This window comes from Anomalospiza imberbis, chromosome 3 (assembly GCF_031753505.1).
Source record: "Anomalospiza imberbis isolate Cuckoo-Finch-1a 21T00152 chromosome 3, ASM3175350v1, whole genome shotgun sequence".
NCBI lineage: Eukaryota > Metazoa > Chordata > Aves > Passeriformes > Viduidae > Anomalospiza > Anomalospiza imberbis.
This window is the reverse complement of record NC_089683.1, coordinates 106,666,339-106,692,508: the sequence shown is the minus strand read 5'-3', so window position 1 is coordinate 106,692,508 and position 26,170 is coordinate 106,666,339. Positions and strand designations below refer to the sequence as shown.

General features: G+C 41.0%; 1 protein-coding gene across 7 annotated transcripts in view; it reads right to left on the bottom strand.

Annotated features, from left to right (window-relative positions):
• The window catches only part of MACROD2 (mono-ADP ribosylhydrolase 2), an 853,971-nt gene that overhangs the window by 811,578 nt on the left and 16,223 nt on the right, over positions 1-26,170 (bottom strand). For 4 of the 7 annotated variants that reach the window (XM_068186328.1, XM_068186321.1, XM_068186323.1 and 1 more), the window contains exon 3: positions 18,708-18,815. The exons of 2 other annotated variants lie outside the window; for them this stretch is intronic. In XM_068186328.1, coding sequence (XP_068042429.1) covers positions 18,708-18,815 — 108 coding nt within the window. Of the gene's footprint in view, positions 1-18,707; positions 18,816-19,790; positions 19,966-26,170 lie in introns of those variants that run through there. One more of the 7 variants, XM_068186324.1, reaches the window with a different exon arrangement.

The following is a 26,170-nucleotide window of genomic DNA, read 5'->3' as shown; positions in this document are numbered from 1 at the left end:
ACTCATCCATAAGAAAAGCATGAAGGAACGCCTGCTTGGCTAAGTTTTTTAACACATGTGCTTGCACATACGCACAGGTGCGTAAGTGAAGCAGTTTCCAAATCTGTGTCAGGCAGCCAGAACTGAGTATGTAAAACATCAAAACACATTTGCAAACTTTCCTCCTACAAACTGCAAAATGCAAGAAATTCAGTTTTAACATGCCAAGATCAAACCTTGACTAATATACCTAACACCACATCACAAGAACAAAACAGCAATCTTCAATTCCATTCTTTGAAATAATTTCTGATTTTTAAGAACATTTGGATAGTGTATCCTTGTTACAAATAGTGCTATTCCCTATACAGATTCTTACAAAAACCTACCACTGACCGGAATTATAAACTCCTTCTTCAAAATGCCCTGAGAATATTTTGATTTTACTTGTAAATTTTGATGTCAGTGTTTATTGGAACCATTACCAATGATCAACAACTCCTCATTCAATAGAATTTCGAATCAATTGTATCTGGCACAAGACATTTGAAAACTTTCAAGTTATAGAATCATAGAATGGTTTGCATTTGAAAAGACCCTAATGATAATTTATTTCCAAATCCTTGCTGTGGGCAGTGACACTTTCCACTACACCACATTTCTCAGAGTCCCATCCAGCCTGGCCTTGAATAATTCCAGGGATGGGGCAGACACGACTTCTCTGGGCACCTTCACAACGAAAAATTTTCCCCTAATATCTAATCCAAACCTACTCTCTTCTAGTTTGAATCCATTCCTGAATCCATTCCTCCTTGTCCTGTCACTACATGCTCTTGAAAAAGTAGGCTCCCTGTGGATATTCAAATATTTTAGGAAATCCGGTATTCTATCAGACTTTAAATTCGAAATAACCTGTATATGTTCTCCTTAGTCTTGTAGGGCTATTTTAAATATACAGAATATACAAACACAAAGCAGCTTTTCTGAATCAGAAAGAGTTAAAGTGGCTTCCTGAGGGAGTTTCTTCTATAAGAATTCCTCCTCACAAGTGAAATCAAATCACAGAGGAGAAGGAAGACAGACAAAAAGACTCAAAACTCCATATTGTGGCCAGGATATACTATTTGTCCTGCTAAAATAGACATGAACAAAGGGAAACATACACACAAGAACTAGAAGGTCCTTTGAGCTTTTTTTTTGTTAGGAGACAGCTGCAAACACATAGCTGTTAGCGTTACTGACTGAGGAAAAGATTCATTTATTTCAAGTAGCAGCTAAGCAACCTTTGACCACTGTAAGACCTGACAAGTTTAATTAGTTTTAGCTTAAAACGGAACCAAACTTGGCTTTGGCATCTCTCCAAATAATTTTATCCCAGACTGCTCTCTGTTCCTAGTGGAGCATAGCAGTATAATTACTTTAATCTCTTCATAGGCATGTTCCATTTGCTAGCTTTCCAAGGAAATTTACAACCTTAACATATAGCTCAAAAATAATTTTTAAAAATTCTCTTATTAACAAAAAAAAAATTAACAAGAGGCCCCCGTCTCTCACTGGCCTGTAAAGAGAAATTTTATTGTTTAGAAGCTGCTGTGCCAAACCTTTGCTCATCACATTCAGTTAAAGACACTGGACACAACAGCTCTGTGCAGTGTATGCATAGTGAAGCTGCTAGACCTGTTTGTATGGTTGGAGTTTGTTTTTTTTCAGGTTTAGCTTGTATCATTCTAGACAAGAAAAATTACTATCTGGCACAAATTCCAGACATATTAGCAGCCATAACTATTTCCAGATAAAATAATGTTATCACGTTGCTGTAAAACACTAACAGCACTTACAGATTCAGCCGCTCTCATCTGGCCACTTCACCCACAAGCTCAACAGAGAAAATAGCTGGACAACCCATTTCTGCATAAAGTCGAAGTTTATGCAGAAAGAGAAAGTTTATGCAGAGAGAACAGGAAAGGGGACCCTTCAGCAGAATATTTTTCCCTATCTGTCCTAATCCACGCTCATATTTCCCAGAGAGTTCTCTGTTGAATTGCAGAAGATGGTCTGCCTGCTTCACAGAACAAGTCATGAGATGAATCCTAGAGCATGGAATAGATCACGAGCTGTGAGGGAAATGAAAGAGGGGGCTTTGTCAGGAGCCTGAAGCTCATAACTGTGGGTAATCCTGCTGTGTATTGGGTGCTCAGGTGGGCTTTGCACTTGCATTCATTTTCCTTCCAGCTGAGTTTTAAGTAACAAGTTGCAAAATGTGCAGGTAGAGAAACGTACACGTAATGGGACTTTTTCTTAACAGGCTTTTGTTTTGGAAAATCACAACTTGAAAAATATGTATTTACATGGAGCACTTCCATACTTCAGATGGAAGGCAACTGTCCCTTGCTTCTGCATGAAGTCTCACAACTTTAGGCCTGTCCCTATGAAAACTGCTCCCTGCACGGCTGAGCTTCTCTTCTCACGTCAGAAACTCACTGTGCCCGCAGAGGAGAATTGTCAACCGTGATCTTCATCCAAGAAGAAGAGACGACATTATGGATTTCCCACTATAATTCAGAGCGCAATTTTCATCAGAGGATAAACTTAATTAAAATAAGACAGGACAGCAGAAGTAATAAAAAACCTTTTAATTACATTTCTATGGTTTTGGATTTGTCCTCAAGCTAGACATCCAGACTGCCTCAGCCTTCACCAAAAATATGAAAGGAATTCAACTTACAAAGTTTTCCTGAGCAAGCACAAAAGCACTGGATGTCAAAAAAATTACTATTTTCAACTTGTGCCTCTCTATCAAAGAATAACTTGCAGGAAAATAGAAAACAGACCATATTTATTCTAAAAAGATTGAACTAAGACTTTTCGGTAAATAAACGAATCTATTTCCAAACTCTGTATAAACCATGTGTTTTCTTCCATACACAGACCTGTGCAGGAGGTCTGCATTTTCTTCCCCGCATTCACAACTACAAAGCTCCAAATCAGAACTTAATAAACATTACTACACGGCACCTATAAATTGTTTAATTAAATGCTGTTGATACCAATTCTTTATAAGCTATCAGCGCGGAAACCTCTCATGGGCTCCTCAGTCAGCAAAAATAAAGGCGGCCGCAGGGGCGATACAATGCTTAACAACAAGATGCTCTCCCGGGGCACACAGGTACCAAGCTAACGAGCCACCAAGTCATTCACCGCCGGGGAAGCAGGGTGCGACACAAAGAAAACAGCAGGGAAATTCACTTAAGTTGCCCAGGCGACAGCAAAGCAACGTGATGAAAAATTCCCAGTCGCCCAGTTGCAGGGAAAGCACCGGGGCGAGCTCACACCAGCCCAGGACTGGGACTGCAGCACACCCTAGTGACCCAAAGTCTCCACAGTAAAAACTAAATAAATTCAATGCTGAGTTCCCCAAAAAAGCTAAAGAGTAGTGATTTGAACTCTGCCTCCATTTACAAAACATTTGATGCTTGTTAAGAGGCAATGTTAGTCTGGGACTACCAACCTTTTCCCCCTCTTGCCCTGTGAAGGCAACTGTGGTTATTATGCAGTTTGCCATTTCTTTGGGGCAGATTTAAACATTGATAATTAATCACTGATGAGCTATGGCTTTGCACTTTGTCATACTGGCTGAGAACTGACACGCAGCAGACAACAGCATGGGACCTTATGTGCAGATGCCACCACAGCAGCACCCCAGCTCCAGCAGGACTGCACCAGGATGCTCTTCCCCACAAACCACCAGATTCCAGGGATCTGTGCATACCATGGCTTATTCTTGCAGTTTCTAGGCTACACATACAGTCTGCACTGTAAAATGTAACTGAACATCAGCAGCTTTTCAACAGGTGCTTCAGCTACAGCAACAAACAGTCCATTTGCAATACCAAAAATAACTAAAAACACGGACTTCTCTCCCTCCCAACCTCCCGTAAGCATTTTACAGTTACCTTGCACAACACTATCAAGAAAAATAATTTATATACAGTCTCAAAGCAAACTGCTTCACTAAGGCTGGAAAAGTGAAAGAAACCCAGAAATAAATTATAAAAGAAATTCAGCACAGCTGACTTTCACATTTTCATGCACTTGCCCAGAGCAACCCTGGCTTAGCAGGTCCTAGAGGAAGAGTTCAAGCACATAGACAGACCCCTCTCATTCAGTGTAAAATATTAGTCATTTCAATTGCTGAGAATCTCCCAAATTGCCATGTAACTGACTACAGCCCCAACTCACAGCACCTTGGTCAAGTGGCCCTTTCCCACTCACACCTTTAGCCCATCATTCCTTTATCTTCTCAAATTAAAGCATGATTTTTTTTCACATCCTGTGGTTTTATTGACCAATCTTCACAATCTGGAGGTGTTGTCTTAGTGACTCCATGGACTCAGTGACAAGATAAGCCTCAATAATTCAAACCCATCAAACCACTAATTTTTTTTCCCCATGTGCCCTCCTGCATTTCAGTGCCAATTTCCTTCTCCCACTCGTTTGCAGCACTTCAATTTTAATTCTCCCCTTTCTGTTTTCCCAGTGTTTCTCTGTGATTTTCAGTGTGCCTTTGTTCCTCCTTCTCTTGCTTCAATTTGTTTAAAAGTACTTAAATTAAATAAGCTTTTCCAATCATTCTGCCATGTCTACAGTTGTTGCTCTTGTTCTTATTGCAAGCATGAATTATTGATTAATCCAAAGCCACATATACATGCACACACACACTACACCAACACACAGTGTTTGACATTCTTCTCATAGTGACTTCACAGAACAATCACCATTACACAAGACACATTTGGTACCCATGGTAGCACTACTTCAGTCAGGAATATATACTCAAAAAAATAATTTTGGAGAGTTTAAGTTTCAGACTGTTAAGAACATCATGACTACAGCAAGTACTTACAATGGATCATTGTACCTACTAATGAACAAAGCCTGTTGAAACACTAAACTACATGATTATTGCTTAATTTCTAGATGTGGATACACCTCATTGCCTCTCTGTACAGACTACACTTTGAAGCTGAAATAATGAACTACATGATTAGAGAGCAGCTTTAAAAGAGAAAAAAACTTAGTGCCTTTTTTATTAAATACCGGGGAAAAAAAAAAAACTTCAATGAGAAATAGTCCTTTAACACATAATTTTCAAGACTTTTATATGTCCTTAAATTATGTATGAACAATCCTTCCCAAGTGAACGTGACTACGCCTGCACTAAATTCAAGAACTTGTGCAGCTTTTTCCAGGTTCAACGCTTAAACTCATATCTTTTGAGTGACACAAATGCCTCATTTAAAATCAGCATTTTCATTAAACTTGCAAGCTATTATATATGAGCTGTAGGTATTAAGCTCAAGAAGCATAATGTGTTGGTACCAAAAAGAGTCTTCTATGCACTCTGAAAAGGAAATATTTTGGACAAAGGAAGAAGAAAAATGCTTTGGTTCTTCCAAGATGTGGATTTCCCATCCTTAAGATGAAATAGTTGACATAAGTTGAATAGAAATGCTACATCCATTAACAAATAAAATTTAACACCTTCTCTCAGCAAGGTGTTAAAAAGAAAAAAGTGAGCCACCAGTTGCACTGGTGTAAAAGAACAGTTATAACAATCCAGAAACAATCTCTTCAAATAGCTTTCTTGCCATTCCCTTCTCCCATCAGCTATCTTCACACAAGCATGAATGTTACATGGCAAGCAATTCAATTATGACACTCTATAGAAAAAAAAAAGCATTTAAAAGAAGATAACATTAAAAGAAACTTCTGGAATATATAAACAGTCCTTTCACCAGTGCATCACTCAAACTGTATAAATAGATTTACCTCAATATTGCTAAGAACCAGCCCTCTGAGTTACTTGTACCAAAGTTGTATTAAAGCCTAGTGTTCTTCAGTAACTGATTTTATTTCCAGTTCATATGCATACTTCTTTTTCACCCAATTCACAGATTCATTACATGCACTGACAAGGGATCAAAATTCAGGATTGTAAGTAAAAACTCTTCAGTCTCACTAATTATACAGGATTTATTTTCTGTATTTGCACAATGCCACGCAGACTGCTGACAGCTCAGACTATTTCCTTAGCTGGTCTGGGAGAAACATTTAAAACTGCAGCTAATTTTTTTTTTTAAGCAAAATACAAAGAGTGCAAATATACACACATATTATATGCTGCAGTATAGATATTGAAAATTAAATACTATGCTTGAAGTGTATAACCATCATCTAGACAGAGCCCATGTCTAAACAGCATAACAACCCCAAGCAAAAAAGTTAAGCCAATTCATTAACTGATTTTACCACAACCAGAAAGCACCCAAAATTCCACTTCTAACATTAAATCATTCTCTCTCTCACCAGACTATGTCCACATTTGCAGCAATGTGTTCATGCCAGAACTGGAAAAAAATTAGACCCAAGACAGAACAACTATAATTTCTAAGTTATATATTTAGCAAGACTTGTAACATAATGTTGTTTAGCAGAGGCAATAGAAACTTTTTTAAAAAGTAAAAAATCAAAGCAATATTTTCAGCAGGAGGAATGTTGCATTTGGCCAAGGAACTTAAAAATCCCTTTATTCAGGAGACCACACTGGGGAAGAGAGAGACTACTCAGTTTGCACAGATCCAAAGTGCCTATGCCCTTTTCCTAAAGCCCTGGCTCATGAAACTATGCTCTTGCATCACTGCCACAAACAAGTCAAAGCCCACCAGAGTTCCACGGGCCCCAGCTCACAGCTGCATCTTTTCTTACTGGGGAGTGATGCTTTACCACCTTCAGCACCAAGTATCAAGGCATGCCTGCCTTGAGTCTTCCTCTCATTAAACAAAAACAAAACAAAAAACAAAACAAAAAACCCAAAACAAACCAAAAAAACCCAAACAAAAAAAAATTCATGAGCAAGAAATCCAGAGAGGATGACAATGACACTGGTTCACGTTCCAAGCCAGGGAGAGGACACGATGGACTTCAGTTTTCAATTTAATCAAAGCAAAAGAGTGAGCTTTTCACTACATATCTTGGCTAAAAAAGAAACATGTCCTAGCTTAGCTCCATCATGCCTGCACCAGCAAATTGACTTAATTGTCAGCAAGGAATTATGAAATATGAAGTGACTCCAGCAGTGCTCCAGGGAGACTCCTGAGGCACGGTGTCCATAGCAGAGACACCAAAGTGCCATCCATCTCACTCACCCTCAGGCAAAGCAGAACAGCCTTGGCTCTCTAAAAGAGGCTGCCAAGAAGAACAAAACCTGGCTTTCCTGAATGATTAGCAGTGGCCCAAATAAGAAATTTTAAATACATCAGCACAGCTTCCCTGGCTGCTGAAAGCACAGGCAGGAAGTCGTGATTTGAGACAGCAATTTGTAGTTACAAGGCTACATCCAGTTACAGCTCACAGGGGCCTTTCTAAGGAGAGAGACAACACCGTGCACACTTGCCCTCTCCCACCCTTCTCCCCAGCGATTAGGGTAGAAAGAGAAGGCTACAGTCATCACAAGCTGCTCTCCTGGGTGCTAGCACTAGAGGACAGGACAGGAGAGGAAGGCAGCAGATATAAGCTCTACCTTCTGACTCAAATCCTGGTTTCAGTCTGACAATGCCAGCATGACAGAAAGAAGCCACATGTAACTCAGCCCCTGGGACATGGGAACTAAGAAAGAAGTAGGGAGCCCAAAACCTTCTGCTGGGTCTTTGATAAGAAGTGTAGAGATAAGTACTCCCACCTAAAAACACCCCTTTGGCCTGTCCATCAGGGATTCACTTCAGATTTAAGAAACAGTTTCTGTTTTAATCTCATCTGTTACTGGTAGAGGAGACTAGTCTGAACTAGAGTTGCAGCCTCTGAAGTTGTAAACCCCTGACCTAAAGAGCCTTTGGGCTGTAAACCCTGCCAAAAGGTTTGGGCCTCCTAAGCAAGTTCTTTTGTATCAGAAGGGAGGAGGAAGATAGAGAAATCACTCTTTGTGGTGGAACAGGCCTAATACTGATCACTCAGCTCCCTGAAATGCTGTGTTTGTTATCTAATGGGGGAGGGGGGCTATAATTAGTTGAACCATGGCCAAGGCTAGAACTGCTGGTTGGCAAAACTCTTCTGAGACATTTCAAAAATTGTCTGGCCTCCAGCACTCAGAGAAGCCTTCATCCAAAGAATCAAATAAAACCAACAAGTAAGCCTTTGCCCTGGTCTATTCTTCCCGCAAGGTTGATTTAGCAGTTTTATTTTTTAAGGTAAAGGACAACCTAAAATGAAAATTGTTTCAGAACCTAAGAAATAAGTTAATAAATTCTCTCTGCTTTTCCTCTCTCTCAGCTTCCCTGGCTCGGTGAACTCTGCAGGTAATATCCACCATTCTTCACTGATTGACTATTCTGAAAATCACTCTAAAATGTGATTTTCATTTCAGAAAGAGTAATAAAATTACTCAGATTTGTAGAAATTCAGAACTAGTCAAGGGAACTTGACCACACTGCTCAACATAATCCCTTCAAAGTGGACTGAAACTGACAGGATGAGAAAAGATAGTTCCTCTGAAATAGCCTGTACACAACAAATTCTTAGAAATGTAAAGGGAATGGGCTGCCAGTTACTATTATCAGGCATATCAAGTCACAGGGAAGACTCACATTCCTCTATAACCTGGTTTGATAGAGTTGAAAGCAATATCACCTCTTTCTTACATAAAAAGTTATTTCACATGACACAAGAATACAGTTCCCTTGAAAAAGCAATATGGTTCACACTTTAAATTTAAAAAGTATTTCTAACATGGATTTGCAATGCAAAGCATTCCAAATACAAATCAAATATAGCTGACAGAACCATCTTTTTGAGGCAGCCCACAACTAGGCATGCCAGATATTAACTATTTCTATTTATTACTCGACAGAAACCAGCTTTCAAGCATAAAATGAAGGTGCTACAGAGACATACTGAGGTGATTCATGTTGCACACCAGATTAAAGTTACTTCGGCACAAAACTGCAAGTGATAAAAAAGAGAAGGAACAATAATCTGAAAATCTTCTCCAAATCAGTGTTTTTCCCACAGGTTTCAACTACTCAGACACAATAGACAATGAAAGCCTCAGGCTCCACAGCTTCACTGGTGAAACCATCTGAGAACAAGGGCCATTACAACTTCGCTCCTACGAAGAGCCAAGCCATCTTTTCTTCCTGACACTGCCGGCCCTCGGGCACAGCTCGGGCAGAAGCTGCAGAGCTCCACACAGCTCCTCTGCTGCCAGGAGCACAGGATACCCCGAGGGCAGAAGGAACAGGACCACCCACGTCCCCTCTTGGCCGTTCAAACACACTGTGCAAGTGACAATCAGGCAAGAGATGCTAAGACGAAATCTTGAATGTTCCTGCCGCCTCAGAGGGAAGGGAGTAAAGTCTGGGAGCAGCAGCAGCTCAACACCCCACTGCTGTGAGGAAAGCACAGGGCCTTGCAGCACCTTCAATACTGTAATTAAAACAATTCCCAAACACATCCAAACAACTCTGAACAACGGTATATTAACATGCAAGTGACTACTCATTGCACACGATGCAAACACACTTGCCATTGTGCTTGGATTAACAAGCAAATGCCGCTTTCACAAGCTTCCACCGACCTTTGATGTGTATTTAGCTGCCATTACTAATTTTTATGACTGGAACAGCAGGTCACACAAAGGAATTTGGAGCCCGGATTTTTAAAGCCAAGCTGTACCCTTAATACTAATTTCTAAGCGAGAGGCATTCTGAATTCCTAAAGAAAGCAACTTGTGCTTTTGCTAACAGAAATGTTTTTCTTTTCTCAGAAAATCAGTTGCTAACAGCCATAGGTCAAAACAAACCTAAACTGCATTTCACAGTCCATAACTATTTATTTAACAAGTAATGGAAGCTGTATTTCAAGGGACTAACATTTCCAAGACCTGCAGCAAATGGCAAAGCACTAGGCAAACCTAAAACCCTAGCAAAGGGTGGAAGACCCAGCAGCTAAGAGAATTAAGTAAAAGCAACTCTTCCTGCCGGAGAAGGCAGGGGAGACAGGGTCAGCCAGCTGCACAATAGCAGTTTTGAACATCAACTCCGACTACTGCTTTTTTATCCCATTTTCTGCATCTAGCAAATTAGATAAGATAAACCTAAAGCTTACTTGCTCCAATCAAAGTAGACCTTCCCCTATTCAATACTTAACTGCATATATTTAACAAGATTACATTACACACAGAAATGCTAATTCCCATGCTGACCTTACTGTACTACTTACAGTGACTGAGATATGTTAAGACAGTATGTGTGCAAATCCAGAAAAACCCAAAGTATTCATGGTTAGAAACAGAAAGGGAGGAAAAAACAAATATACATCTGGACAGAGGAGTGGAGGGGCAGGGGTAATATTAACACTAAAGAGATAATCTCAGCCTACCAGCTGACCTCTCGCTGCCAATATTTTGTAAGTAGAGAGAAGAGGCCTCAAAGAGGTCTTCTCTTTTGTGTCCCAGCATTTGGAAATTACTTGACTGGTTTGGGTTTTATAAAATGCAAAAGCTTGAAAAAAACCACAATGTTGCATGCCTATCTTGACAACACACTGTTGCAAATATCAGCTTAAAAAACCCACAATCCTTTAGATAATCCGCCACAAGTCCTGATTAAAAGTGGATTTAATATTATGAAACGAAGCATAATTGTTCAAGACGACCTTGAGTAGTTTCTTATACCACTCTGCTCCATCAGTGCAGTCAGATGACAGCTGCACTGTCAAGTGTATGATATGACAGGCTGATAGCAAGGTCTCTCCAAAATATTTTCTTCTATGAAGTAAAACAGATGCTTACAGTTCTTCCAAACCACGCCTGTCTCCTGTTCTATTTCAAACACACACTGAACACACATAATGAAATGGAGTCGGCATTTAATAAGCATGAGCTGTATCGATGGCCTATCCAACAAGCACGCCTCGAATACATGCATTTTGTTTCCTCTTCTTAAGTCATCACCGATTTTATGTCCAGTAAAATTAAGGTACGCTGGCCTAAAAGTGGTTTTACGAAAACAGGGGCGCTATTGCCACCTGCTGTCAGAAAGGATTCACAGCATCCCATGCCACCTCATGCTTCCCAACTGAGGGAAGTCACAAACTTTTTAAGAAATCCAACTTTGCAGGTGTTTTGCTTGTACACTGCTAGTTTTCAGTAGAAAGAATACACGCAGAAGAGGTCCAGGGTAACCATGGCATGAAGGGTCAGTAATCACACTGGGATCAGAGATAATAAATGGGTTCAAACAACTGATGCACAAAAAAACAAGAACACACTGGTCTAGGTAAAACAGATACTGTCCTGAAAGCATCAACACTGAAAACAGACAGTAAATAAATCCAGCTAGCATAGACCATCAGGTTAGATAAGGCTAATAAACCATCTACCTTGCCCATTTATTATCAGATTTTCAGAAGACAGACTATGCTGAATCCTGTCAGAGGAGAGAGTTGGCCATTAACTTTGTGTCAAGGTATTTCCTAGAATCACAAAATGGCCTGTTTTGGAAAGAACCATCAAAGCTCATCTAGTTCAACCCCTCCTTGCCATGAGCCATTTCACTAGTCCAGGTTGCTCAACTTCCCTCCAATCTGACCTTGAACATTTCCAGGGATGGGGCATCCACAACTTGTCTGACAAAAATGTTTTAGATAGTTAGGCAGCAGATACTTAAGGATCATGCATGCTCATCTCATTCCACCCAGACTTCTATGGGCGCACAGAATAACATGAAAAGTCAAAAAGCATAGCTCTGAACCTCAGCACATGTGTCTGGTGCTTCAGCCCACAATCTGTTAGTTTAAGGAGCCTTTTGAGTGCATTGCTCCGGTGGAAAGTACATTTCCTTCTCTACTGGCTTTTTTATGGCTTCTCGGTAAGTCACTGAACACTCACATCCCACTGCTTGAAATCATCACTTGATTATCATTAACATTCAGTGCCTGTCTGTTTGCAGTGCCTGGCCATATGGCAGGTTGAGTGGCAAAGCTCTCCTTGAGGCACACGAGGTTTAGGTCTCCATTCCGCCACCCAAGACTTGGCTCGCTGGCACCACACACCATGTGGCAGGATAACGTCCAGGTGTCTGAGGCACATTTCCACCCAGAAGCCATCTCCATCAGCTACATGAGATGGCTGTGAGCACACTGGTGGAACACTGGAATGAAAATATTTCACCACAATTCATTTCCCCTTCCCAAAGCACCCTAGAACAAGGAACAAAGTTCTTTGCTGATATCTGTCTGCTGCACTGCCAAACATTTTTTTTTAATGCTAAAGTTCTGAGTTATACTAATTATACCTGAGATATTTTCAAAGTGCATTCCAACTACGCCTTCTGCAGTGCAATTCAGAGTGAGCCTCCTCAGTCATAAACCTTGGCCACATGGTTCCAGCAAATGGTGTTTGACTGAGGCAGCAGCTACAGTTCTCCACCTAAATGAAACCACACCTACAGCAGTACTTGCCTTCCATTTCATTCTCTTGAATACTATCACTATACACAGCCTTTTCATCCAAATGAATATTACACTACAGGGAAGAACAGCATTGAAATGAAATTAGACCAAAAGCAGAGGGCAAGTTTAACCACATCTACTGCTCACCAGCCAGGCTTAAAGCATTTTCCACAGAAAGCAGTAATAAACTCACTCACAGATGTCACAATTGAGCATGACCGATTCCCTCAACTATTAACACTGACATTCCTGATGAGTAAGTGAGGACTATATATAAATTAGACTGGGGTTTTACACAGAAGTGTAATTGTACCAACTGTAAATTAACTTGAGAAACCTTTGATTAACACCACAGTCTGCTCACAGTAAAGATGAAAACCAAATTAACAACAATTTGTTAGCAATACTGGTTCTATTCCTAGAGGAAATTACAATAGTGTAAGTTACATAGGCAGATGCCAGATGACTCCATACAAGAGATTTCAATACAAGTTTTCTATTTTCCTATCTGTATACTGGAGATAAAACATGTAAAGTATATTTGCAAAACATTCTACTGGACAGCAAACTCACTAAGAAGCTGCCAGTATAATCAACCATTTATGTTTACCTAAACTGAAAAAAAAAGAAAAAAAAGTAAAAACCCCACAAAAATCAATACTATAAAATGTAAAAATCGATGTCAAAATGCTATAAGCAACTTTAGGGCAGATTTTACATTTTGTTTCTTTCATATTCAATGGCAGGAACATTTGAGTTAGGGGACTTATTTTCATAGCAAATTATTGAAGAATAATTTCAAATGAGCTCCAGAGTAAGAATTACTGGTCACTGTAAAATAAAAAGGGGTAGAAAAAGTATACACACAATACCATATCATGCTCAGCAACTGACTCAAATGCCTTCATAATATTCAGACAGGCCACTTCTGAAATAATTTCTACTTCAGAAGTTACAAGATGAAACTTCTGTGTGATAAATTAAGTTGCCAAATGAAAGGGATTAGCAATCAGTGAAATTGCCTGATGTCAGATCTGTTCCAGATTAGAATCCATCCTTCTTCCCCACCTGTTCATTAAGCACCAAGTTCAAGGCAACTACAGTGACTGATTGCGCATTAACGAGCTGTTTGTGTGGAAAGGCAGAGTTCAGTCCCTATCTATACTTACACACTTGTATAAGCATAATTCACTGATAATATATTCAGTTCCCAATATCAATACATAGCTCTTCTACCTTGATGTGTAATTTTGAGCTTGAGAAAAAAAGGGACACCTCATTAAGTTAAACAGTCATATTCAAGGTCAAGGCCAGGAAATGATGAATCTGGAAGAAAATATGTGCTATCTCCAGATAAAAAAGCTGGATAAAGATATTGCTGTGACACAAAAATGCTGAAACATGGTTGTGAAGTCAGAAGCTTGAGGGAAGAAAGGCATATTTCACTAGGAGAGGTGAGATTCAGTATGAAAATATCTATTTCATCCTATAAATCAAGTCATGTAGAGGCTCCAGTGAAAACCAGTCCTGCAACAAGCAAATCAAGCATAAGGTATTTAGAACTGAATATTTTTCAGTTCTACATACATTCAGTACTGGGACAGGGAAGCAGGACAAGCATTCCAAACTCTTGCAAATTTGTTTAAAAATCAGCTGTAATTCTCTGCCTGGAAACATGTCTGCTTCTTAAAGCAACCAGGAGACCATCACCTGCATGCACCTTCCCTCGGCTGGCCCCGCACACTGCGCCAAGGAAGCTGAGGAGCCTGCGCCTGCCAAACCAGCATTCCCAGCTGAGGCAACTCACTGCACACAGGCAGATGTGTGATGCTCTTCTTGAGCAATGTGAGGCTCAGTAACTAAATTCCAGCATCAGGGTTAGTAGAAAAGAGACATAAAGAGTTGTTTACTTAAGTTAGTCACCAAGCCTTTTCTCTCTTTATCAGAGAAGGATTTTAAATCACATTTGTTTTCTCACATGGAAAAGATATTCATTTTAAAAATTGAGAGTTTCTTCCCCAAATTTTTGAGTATTAGAAAGTATTGCAGCACTCAAATACAGTTTAAAGGGAGACACCTAGTTGCTGTAACTGTAGCAATTCTCTAACTGCAAACTTAGATGCAATACTACAGACTTATTAACAGTAATATCTAATTGAATAGACACGAACATCTTCCTTTTTCCTGAAGATTAAAGGTTTCTGTTCTCGGTACCATACTTTTGTACTGATACAAAGAATATTTTTCAAAGATAAGAAGAAATATTATCTCTTCTAGTGTTCTGCAAGTCATCCTCCTCCCTATCAGATAAAAATTAGGAGAATCCTTTTTCCCCTTAACATAATGGTTTCCCCTTGATCTTCCTCCTAGTAAAAATTCCCTCACAAGCATATGAGTACATGCCTCCTTATCTTATAACTGGGCAGCAAGATTTATTAACAGGTAGGAAGTGAATGAATACGTGAGGTCAGTAGTGATGAACTGCTGCTTAAGGTATATGAGGTACACAGACATCTCTGTCACACCCACCCCCAAAATACCACTCCTGTACCTACTTCAGATAGTTACTGCATATTACATAAATAGCAACACAGTCTTCCTTATTAAAAATGCAGAGGAAATGTAGTCCTTTACTGCTCAGTTGATACTATAAATATTGAAGAAATTGTTTTTCAAACCTTACTCAGGCTTTTATTGCTTATTTCTGTATTGGGGATTGCCAGAGGGACTCATGGCCGCTCTCTCCCCTCCCCAGGCACCACAGACACACCACACCCCCTCCAAGCTCTGTTCTGATGATTTATTCAGATGTTGGCTAATTGTGGTATCTGGCTTCCAAATGCTTGAAGCACTTTTGGCATGAGGATGAAGTGACATCCAGGAACGTTTAATATGTTAAAAAGGCCAGTCAGCACAGATTAATGCAGTAAGCACATGCCTCAAGGAGAGCCTGTTTACATTCTTACAGTGTAATAAAAAAGCACACAGGAGGACATAGGAATAAAAGCAAGATTTTCATTCAAGTCTTACCTGAATCCTTTAAAAAATTGTGCGAAGGAAATGGCATAACACGACACCTTTAAGCAAAATATCAAGTTAAACTAATACCTGTCTGCAATGAAATCGGTAGTAAGGAAGTTTTAGGAAACCATTGTGTAAGGAAAAGACATTTACAGGGGCATATAATTGACATCAATTTTACCAAAATCACACATCAACTCCTTTTTTCAGCTCCTTTCTCTCTCACAATACATCTCAGTTCCTCACTCTAGTCTTGAATGATTTCAAAGAGACTGTTTTGATGTGGTTCTTTTGGGAATGAGCAAACTATACATAAGATATTTTTGGAAAGTAAGCAACATTCAGTTTGTCTGCTAAAAGTGTAGGACAAAAAAGAATCCTTTTGCAGCAGTGTTCATCAATGATATCCTGATATTTAGCTACAGAAGATCACCATTTATATTAATTTATGTCTCATTTCCTCCTTATATATTTGAGAACACACTTTTTTTGCCAATAGGTTTGCATCCAAATCTGGAAACAATCTGAACCACCTGGAACCCTTCCACAGCCCCAGAATTTGTCAGACCATTTTCTTTGCTTCAAGCATGTTTAGATCTTTGCATAAATCAATGTAAACATTCATCCTATATCTTTCTGTGGCTTTAATTTGGATATGACTTGCTGTATTTTAAACTATGTATTACAGGAGACAGTTAATGGAATTGCTAAGTTCAGAGAGAAAGTCTCCAGAGGGTCTCTTCCTCCCTTCCTAACCCAGGGCTTGCAACAGATAGGAGGGAGTCAGTCATTAACATTTGGAGTAGTCAAAAGGCATTAAGTATAAAAAGAACTTGCACAGATTTACCTCCAAAAAATCTATCTCATATTCCATATTCAACAGGCTGCATTTTATTCAACTTACATACACAAACTGGTACTGTGGCTACTTACTGCTTTATGTCTTTGAGGCTTGGATAAGTTCAGTTGCAGAAGAAAAAACAATGGAGTTCTTTGCAAAAGCATCATATGGTACAGAAACATGGGTTTAGATACCATCTAAAAGACACTACAATTTCACTGAAACTGTTGGCTTTAAAAAGAATCCCAGCACAGCAGATGTTTTGCATAAATAATATGGATCTTGATCCAAAACACCTTCCTCATGTAGCTTTCCAGCTATCCTCAGCAAACCAAAGGCTTAGACTTAATTACTGCACTGACATATAGAGAGCGTATGGTTTTTCCAAAGTAACTGTAGGTTAGTATTTTAATCTAAATTTACTAATATCTCATAATACTTAACACATTATGCCCTTAGGAACTATAGAAGGTTAATAACGAGTTAGAAGAATCTTAAAAATCCACCTGCACCAATGCCCTGGCCCTAGGACTGCTGTTTTGTGTCCATCTGATACACCAAAGTACCGCTGTAAAAACATGTTCCAATCATTAAGTAGCTTTGCCAACATCTAATCTGAATCTCCCTTTAAGCTCAAATTCAAGTTACAGAAGACAACAGCAGAAACAACTAAGCTTTCTAGATACTTACAGAGTGTTTTGTCCCTCTTTAGGTCTTTCAGCCTCAGTCTGTTTTGAGTGGTCTTTAAACCTTTTCTCAAAACTGCATATCAGTACGTGTTGATTTGATTCTTTTTTTTTTCTCCTCAGAGAGAGGCATTTCTCACTAGGATGGCAGGCAGATAATAGGTTTATAGGCAGATATTATCATTTGCAGTCTGGGATATAGGTTTTTTGGACATTTCAGGATAATTAAAGGGGGATTTAAATCAAGAAAAGTGAAGTATTCCTATTCTAAAGCTGATCTGTAACTAATTCCAGCCTGTAATTCAAGGGAGGCCTATGAACAAAGAGAAGCTAAATATAAAAGGAGGAAAGTGTGCTAATATTGACTTACTGTAAAGTAATAAAGTAAGGAAGTCAGCAAAGGCACTACTGGAAAAATCAAAAAATCATCTTAAAAAAAAGAATGAGGAAAAAATATTGAAATATTAACATTTCAGAGGCCTTGTCAACATAGTGAGGAGAGGATCATGTTACATGGATGCTACTGTATGTTTGTTATTTAGGAAGGCTTTTCTGCATCAGTAAACTAGAAGATTAATTAAATTTTTTTTTGCAAGGGAATACCAGCCTCAGTCCTTGGAATGCAAAAATGTATTTTGAAATGGCTAAGGATTTCACCTGTACTTCACAAAACCCATTAGCAGATGTCCACTGGTAAAGTAGGATGTCATACAATCAAACAGTGGAAGAGAGTCTGTTCACTACCCTCTACACTGCGTAAGCAAACATTCCTGTGCTCTTTACAAACACGAACCAGTAACTCCACAAGGCATTTTCCTCTGATAAGCAAACACATCAATTCTAGCTATTACAACCCTGGGAATCTCTGAACTTAATTCCATCACACAGAAGATACTGCAGCACATTTCCTTCCAAGAAATGAATACCACCAAAATTAGTTCAAACCACACATTCTATTTGGAGTGGAGAGTGCAGGCAAGATATGGCTATGAGCATGTGTATAGGGGTAAACCTTCTCATCGTTTTTTTGCCAAAAACTGAACTAGTTTACTATAATCTAATTCACTAATTAATTAGTTGCACAGGCATTTCCCTCTTTTTGTCACAAGATGCTACATACAGTTCTTCACCTCGACTGCACACATGGAGACACAGTCACTGAGCAAGAAGAGGTACTACAACACTTAAAACTCTGTAGATCACGGCCAAAAACTTGAAAAATACAATCTCCCAACAAGAAAGCAAATATGAAAACCACATAAACAAAATTCTGTTTTCCTGTCACCCTATCATTAATGTTCTCATGTTACCTAGCCCACAAGTGGCTTGATTTATAAAAGCAGACTGGAATGTATTGCATTAGCTTAGTAACAAAAATGAGCCTTCTACAATGCAAAGTATGAAGTCTCAGCTAACCAAGTTAAGTCAAAAGATGGACACAAGATCATTAATTTTTTCATGGCGACCCTACTACAAAAGTTTTACAATAACCCCCGCCACAGTAAATGCACACAGGATGAACAGATACAATATGAACAAACTGGGGAAAAAGATGTATTTTCAACAGATTTCCACAGGACGCAGCAGTTTTAGGCAACTTTTCAGAGTTCACACTTGTACCATGGAGCTATAAAGGATTTTCAAGACATAGCTACATAAAATATTTAACCACCTACCAGCATTAACGATGGCATCAACCTCAAGCAGCGTAATGTCACCTCTATAGAGAGAAACTTTCTCACTCAGACTTTTCTTCCCTTGCAGATCTTCTTTAGCGTTTTCACCTACAAACCAAGAAAGCAGAAAAACCAGGTTATAAGTGTGGGTCCGAGGTCATTATTTACAAGCCCTGAACAGGCAGCAGTACGGTGACACTACTGTCAGACTGCAGCATCTTTCAGTTTCACCTCGAGAGGGCACCGGTAACCCACAGGACACCAGCACTGCCCTAACATCAGGCTGCTTGCTTGTTACTTGTTTCCAAATAGAAGCTAGTAGGAAGCACTGAATCCTTATCCACATACCGTTTGTTACAACACTGTAGAAACATACATATTTTTGGAGTGAGATCCATCAAGTAATTTTATTTGGTAATCACAAGGGTGTAAATTGCAAAAACAAATTGAGGAATTAAGATTATCCTCCTAGCCAGAGTAATAATTTCTCCAATCCAGAATTATACCAAATGAGTACAAAAATACACAAGCACACCATTTGCCAACAGCTCCAAAATTCAGAATGACTTCTAAAGATATGTAGCCAGACAACAAGCCTGAAAAAAAATCCACGCAAATTTTAAACTTGGAGCTTTTTCACCTTAAATTGCTCAGCTAGGAGGAGGCAGGTGGTGAAGACAACATACACTAGCTTGCAACAGATTTGTTACTAAATAATGTTACCATAGGCCCCGTATTCCTGCAAACGCTTGAGATTTTGCATCACCAAATCACTTCATTTATATTCGATTCACTCTATAGAACAGCTCAGTTACCTCAAACCCTTGCACAAACATACTGCCCAAAGCTTCACCAAGTTAGACATGCACATCACCAGAAATGAAATGAGGAGGGAAGATTATGAAATTCACTTTTACTATTACCTTTTAAAAATTCTTTCTAATACAAGTCTCAAGAAGCTTGACTTCATCTATTTGTCTCAAATCATCAAAACACGTGAAGTTTGTTGATAAGCAAAAAGAGTCTTGAATATTTAGTGAGAAAGTAGAAGCACTCCAAACAAATTTGTCCCTCTAGTCTTACCCTCCATTTCTATCAGCTCAAGAATATTAACTCGGACATGTCAGCAATTCCTTCCTGAGCACCAGAGAGCACATCCCCAAGCTCCAGGGACCTGTCCCACAGTGGCAAGACAGAGCAGCAGGCTGAGACAGCCACAGGCTCGGACCCTCTGGCCTGGCCTTGCTATGACATTCCCAGCCTCTGGCTGCCAGGCAACAGCCTTGTGACATCGCAGCTGATGCCACCACCTTGCACCACCAGAGCCCATGGGCACTGCTCAGCTCAGGGCCGGAGATCGCAGCTCCTCAGGCAGCTCTGCCATGCTCCGCCCGGGGCTCTCCCGGCTCCGGGGGCTCTCCCGGCTCCGGGGGCTCTCCCGGCTCCGGGGGCTCTCCCGGCTCCGGGGGCTCTCCCGGCTCCGGGGGCTCTCCCGGCTCCGGGGGCTCTCCCGGCTCCTGGGGCTCTCCCGGCTCCGGGGGCTCTGCGTGGCCTCGCCGCTCGCCGGCACGCCCAGAGCTCCCAGCTGTGCCGGCGGGAGCGCGGCCCGGCTGCCTGTGCCAGCCCAGGACGTGCAGCAGGCGGACACTGGCTCGGGCAGTGCCAGCCTGCGGTCCGTGCAGCTCACCGCTGCGCCTCCGCAGCCCCGTCCCTGCTGCTCGCCGCGCTTTGCCTTGGCTGCAGCCTCCGGACAAAAGCCGAGAGGCAGCGGAGAGAGGTGAGGGATGGGGACCAGGCAGGTGGGATGGTGCCAGGGGGCCGGCAGCTACAACGTGTAGGGTGAGGAGCGCCAGCCCCTGTAGAGAGGAAAGCCTGGGCAGGCACCAAGGGTCCTCTGCCTCTTCCCCAGCCCCGTGCCCGAGCCCAGAAGCAGAGGCGGGGCTCAGCCCCCTTCCTCCCAGGAGGAAACAAGGACAGGCTGAGCCACCGGAACAAGACGGAACCTGCCCGACGTCCTCTCCACACAACCTGCAGCATGGGGCAGCCCGGCCAGGCCCCGGGTTCCCCAGGAGAGCCCAAGGGGGCCCAGCCCCCTGCAGCCCCCCTGCCCCTGTCATCGCGCTCCCTGCCCTGTGTCTCCCAGGAGAAGGCCTGGGCACGCTCAGCCTGGCCAAGGACCTGCTGCCTGGCTGACTGCTCCCCCCTCAATGACGAGGTGATCGGCCGCCAGAAGGAAAACCCTGCCTCCATCAAGAGCTTCCTGAGGCACCTGCGCCAACGCTGCCTGCGGGGGGACATGCTCCAGAGAGGAAGGAGCAAGAAAGTGTGGAAGGACTTAGACGAGGAGGCAGCCCTTTTCTCTGATTGAGAAAACAACGCCTGCTAGGCAAATGGAGCAATATACTGCAAGATTACTCATACAGCTTTTTATTATTATTAAAATTATTTATTAAATAAGACAGCTTTTATTTCTCCTTTAACTTTGGTCTTGCAAACAAGTTGATTGTTACTCTTATGAGAAAGCAAAGTCAATGGCCACTAAATCATCTCTGCACACGCACTCACGAAGGATGGACATGATTCTGGTACATCCTTTTCAAAATGTGAGGGTTTAGGCTATTACTGACAATACACAAAAGTGGCAACACTGCTGTAGGTCCTCCTCTTGTCTCCTCTGCCCCAGCCTCAGTAATACATTAGAGCTGAAAATCTTCACCAGAAACAGTTGAACATTCATGTCCCACCCCCACTTTTTCCCCTCTAGACCCAGCCATCATCTTCTAACCCTCTGCTTATACAATCCAATTTCATTTAGCTCTTCCTCCTACATGATCCTTTGGTCCTTCAGTCATGTTCAAAACATCTGAGTCCACAGAGACACAGCTTGAAGTAGGATGAGGTTGATTACCTGAGCTCTTCACACCAAATAGAGAAAATAGTCAGTCCTAGCCCTCAGTTTTGTTTACAACTCCATCCAGATCAGTTGTAAGGAAAAGGGCCTTTACAGCTTACACAAGGGTAGAAAAATGCATTCGATTGAGTCTGCAAAAACCACACTTGAAAAGAAAATGGGAAAAGTTCATCTGAACGGAGCGAGTAAGGGACTGTCAGAACATCTCACTAGAGGGAGCCCCCACCCAGGACATAAATGTACTCAGCTGGTGCAATGGACAAGGATGGCACAAACCTACAGTATTGGAAAATCGGTCCTGAAACTCAATCACTGCTCAAATAGCCGGAGTTTTAAAGTCTAATACATTTTAAAGTATATTAATTTTTTTAACAGGTCTCAAGCATCCAATTACAAAATCCCCAAAGCAATACCAAAGAGCTTACCACTAGAGGGAAGAGAAAAACCTACTGCTTGAAGAGTTTATTACAAAAAACCACTACATTTGCATTTTAAAATGACTGTTAAAGAAAGAGTAGAGCACACACAAAGTAGTAAAAATAGGTACCAAAGCCCCATAGTATAAAGCGGTACCTATGGCAAAGCAAAAATCTCTTGGTACTCTATGAGCAAAGGCCGATAAGAGAAGAAATCAGAGAACAAGTGAGAAGGATTGATGGCAGCGAGGCTCTCAGACTCACACTCTTATAAGGGAAGTTTGTTAAACAAGTAACTTGACACATTTCTCTTCAAGTTCATAAAAACAAGTAGCAGACTGGATTGCAAGTAAAAAAAAACTGAAAATAGCAGAGTTCCATCATTTCTAGTAAGCTTTAGAATCCACAGCTGAAAGAAGTTAATTAATTCCAAGTTCAACAGAAATAAATCTGCCCACTACCTCATCCCTGCTACAATAGCTACTAGTAGAGAGGTATCCCCACAAGGAAGGCTTCTCTAAGAGAATCTGGAAAAAGAACCTCAGCAAGGGACAAGAATCACATTATCCCCAGACAAGAGGCAGCCCTTCCACTCCTGGAAGAATCCTCAGCAAATACCTGACTGGGACAGTAAACCACTTTTCTTGGGTTGCTGAAAACACAAAGGAGATAAGCAAGCTTTAGAGGAGCGCATCTGACCCTGGCGGAATGTGCAGCAGCAGTTCTGCTACACACTGTGCTTTTTCCCTTCATTGCCTAATTTTTTTTTACTTCAGCCTTTGTTTCCACAAGTTTCCTGTACAAACTACAAATGATGAACTATTAGCAATTACTAATATCACATCTAACTCAATTTCCATTCCATTTGTTTCTGCATAGGCTTATGGAGCGTTAAAAAAGACAGATTGTAAGACCTGTAATATTATGTGTCTGCTTCTACTCCTACTAGATTGTACAGGAAAGGCAATTGCTTATCTAAATCAAGATAAGCATTATTTCCATATGTTCCATCACCAGGGGAAAAGCTTTCACAGATGCACTGTACTACTTCAAATTTGTAGTACAGATTTGCTCTATCACTTCTTGGACTTAAACGAGATCAGAACCTGAGCACAAGGAAGAAACATCTGTTGCAAACAAATCACTTTCTACCCAGCCAAAAATGCACACAACATGCAAGTCAAAAGCACTTGATGATGAACACCAACCCCTTCTCCCTGGCTGCACACTCTGCCAATATGGTCTGTTTCAGCTAATTACCAAGTGGCATAATTGGATTAACTGAGGACTACAGCCAAGCAGCAAACTCCGGAGGCAGACACCATGAATCATGGAATGGATGTGGTTGGGTGGCACCTCTAGTGATCAAGTCACCCAGAGCAAGCTGTCCAGGACCCTATCCCAGTTGAATTTAAAGTATCTCCAAAGACAGAGATTCCACAACCTCTCCAAGTAACCTGTTCCAGTGTTTAGCCACCCTAACACTATGTGTGTAGCTTTGTTTTTTAATGCTCAGAAAGAATTTCCTCTTTCAACTTGTGCCTACTACCTCTTGTCCTGTCACTGTGTACCACAGAGATGAATCTGGAGAGATCTCTTTTACACCCTCCCCTCTATGTTTATAAACATTGATCAGATCCCATCTGGGGTATATCTTCTTCAGTTTAAACTTCAGATCTCTCAGTCTTTCCAGGCACAGGAGATGCTCCAGCCCCCTTATAATGTTTTAATCATCTTTGTGACTCATCTGGTGCATGAACTACACTTCCCAGTTCTGTACCACTGCCTGAGGTCACACTTTGCCCCATCTTCCAGGTCAGGAAGTCATGGTATCTCCTGTTCAAGGTTCTACAGGAGGCATGAAATATCCCCCATCTGAGGGGCTATAACTCACCCCTGTACAACTATCACAAAAAGCCCCAAGCTCGCTCATCAGGCCAAGTTTAATATAGTGATAGGGCCACCAGCAGCCCTCAAACAAGGTTGTAAGTGGGAGCCTTGACTTTTCAGCCACATTTAAATGGGAGCCATTGAAGACATTTACACATTACAGACAGAAGGACTGGCGTACCATGAGAATTATCAAAACAGCCAGTCCCTCTGAACAACCCACACAACGCTCATGCAAAATGCAATTTTCCTGTGTTACAAGGTCTTGCATAGTCCTTAAACAACCTTTTTCTCAGTCTATCCCACACAGCTCTCTATATCCCCAAAATAACAAAGCTGAGAGGCAAAAGAACCCTTGAAGGCTGGGAGAGAAAGAAGTGGAAAGAAAGGAGGAGCCTGCCTTTTTTATGAAGTTTTTGTAAACCGAGATAAGACTTGGCATGGAAAGCTAAAGTACCAAATAAAGTTTGAGAAAGGAGTAACAACAAACGAGGAGAACAAGAACAGGAATACATTCCCAATTCTTATTTGTGATGCACCCTTATCTGCAGGGACATGCAATTGTCAATTCATAAATCAGAGTCTTCTCACTTCAGCAGCAAGCACATTGACAGCAAAGACATAAGTAGGCTGAGACCCTTGGGTATTTGTGTGTTTACTTAGAGAGTCAGCATCCAGCTGTTCTGGTTGCTATGCTTGCTGGAGATTTCATGATTTAGGGTCCATAGAAAAGGCTGCTGGTTCAGCTGTGACTGAGAAGGAGATGTGCTTTGTCTGTGTGAAGAAACCCATTCAATCACTGTCTTGTTTGGTTGGTTTAATAACAAAGACCATCAGAGGTATTTCAGACTTTGTAATAATATAGTGGAATAAAAATGCTGTTGGATACGGTATTTTGCTAAATTCTTGCCCAAGCCTGATTATCAGTATCTCACTCCAAGTGATACAAAGAATTTCAATACAGATTCTTCTCTGAGTAGCAGCCTGAGTTGTACTGAAGTACATCAAATAGTCAGCCAAGGTCACATGGAGGCAAGAACTACACTGCATTGCCTCAATTCCTACTTTATAATCTCCCTCTACTACAAAGAGTTCACAATTAACAATGGAAGTTCAAAAATGGAGACACAAACATATGACACTGCTTTAGATCACTGTTCATTGCCCCATGAGTATGTTGATACTTGTCTATAAAACTAGAGGACTACAGGTGATTCCACTTCACTAGATTCCTTCCAAGACAAAGCAGATTCCTTCACTGCAAGAGATGTATTTTGGCAATATCACAACATTCATACACCTATTCCTGGTGTGTTCAAAATGATCTAGTACCACTTGGGGTAATTATGAGCCTTCACCCAAAACATACCACCAGCAGTGCAGCATTCTCCCACTCACCTTTGTAAACTGTCTGGAAAAAAATTGTTTTTCATGACCAATCAGGTACTTAGTCCTCAGCAGCACCTGTTTTACGTACCAAAATGTGAGAACCCATTTAAACAGGTGAGCACATACAACATCAAGAAGGATTAAAATAAGTTTATAGTGGGGAACCACAAATTCATTACTTTCATTCTTTAACTTATTAAGCTATCAGACAATTTATTCTACCTTTTCTGCTTTTTTAATTCTCTACACCATTGCTGAGCAATGACTTCTCTAGTTGAGTAATACAGGCTTTTGTAGTACTTGAAGTAAAGCTTGGAAATAAAATGTTACTACCAGAAAACTACAAAACTCATGCAAAACCATCAGCAAATATTTTATGGCATTGTCATTCAGAAACCTCTCTGCCTGACATAGAGTGACAGCTTACCAGGTGGGAGTACGAACTTTAGTTTCCTAGTATTGGGACAGGCAGGTAAGGGTTGGGGTTTAGGATTTTTTCCTTTTGTTCTTTCTCTCAGGGAATTTTTGCCCATATGTTGCTAGGAGACAAAAATGACCGGGTACTTGAGAGAGACAAAATAATTTGCCAAGCTCAGGGGAGGGGTGCAGCTGCTGCTCTCTCTTTTTACTTGGGGGTTCAGGGAAGGAAAGGGCAGAGGTATCACAAGATTTGGGCTGGGGGAAGGGTTGGGTGCAGCTCCTAGCTTTCTCTTGTGCTGCTGGCATTTGGAAGTGAAACAGGCTGCAGTCACTGTGGGAAAAATTTGCTACCACTGCAGGGTTCTGTTTTCTGCCTTCTCCTACCATGAGTGGAGTTCTGCTCATAAGAGCGGCCGTTGCACTGGGACCTTATTAAC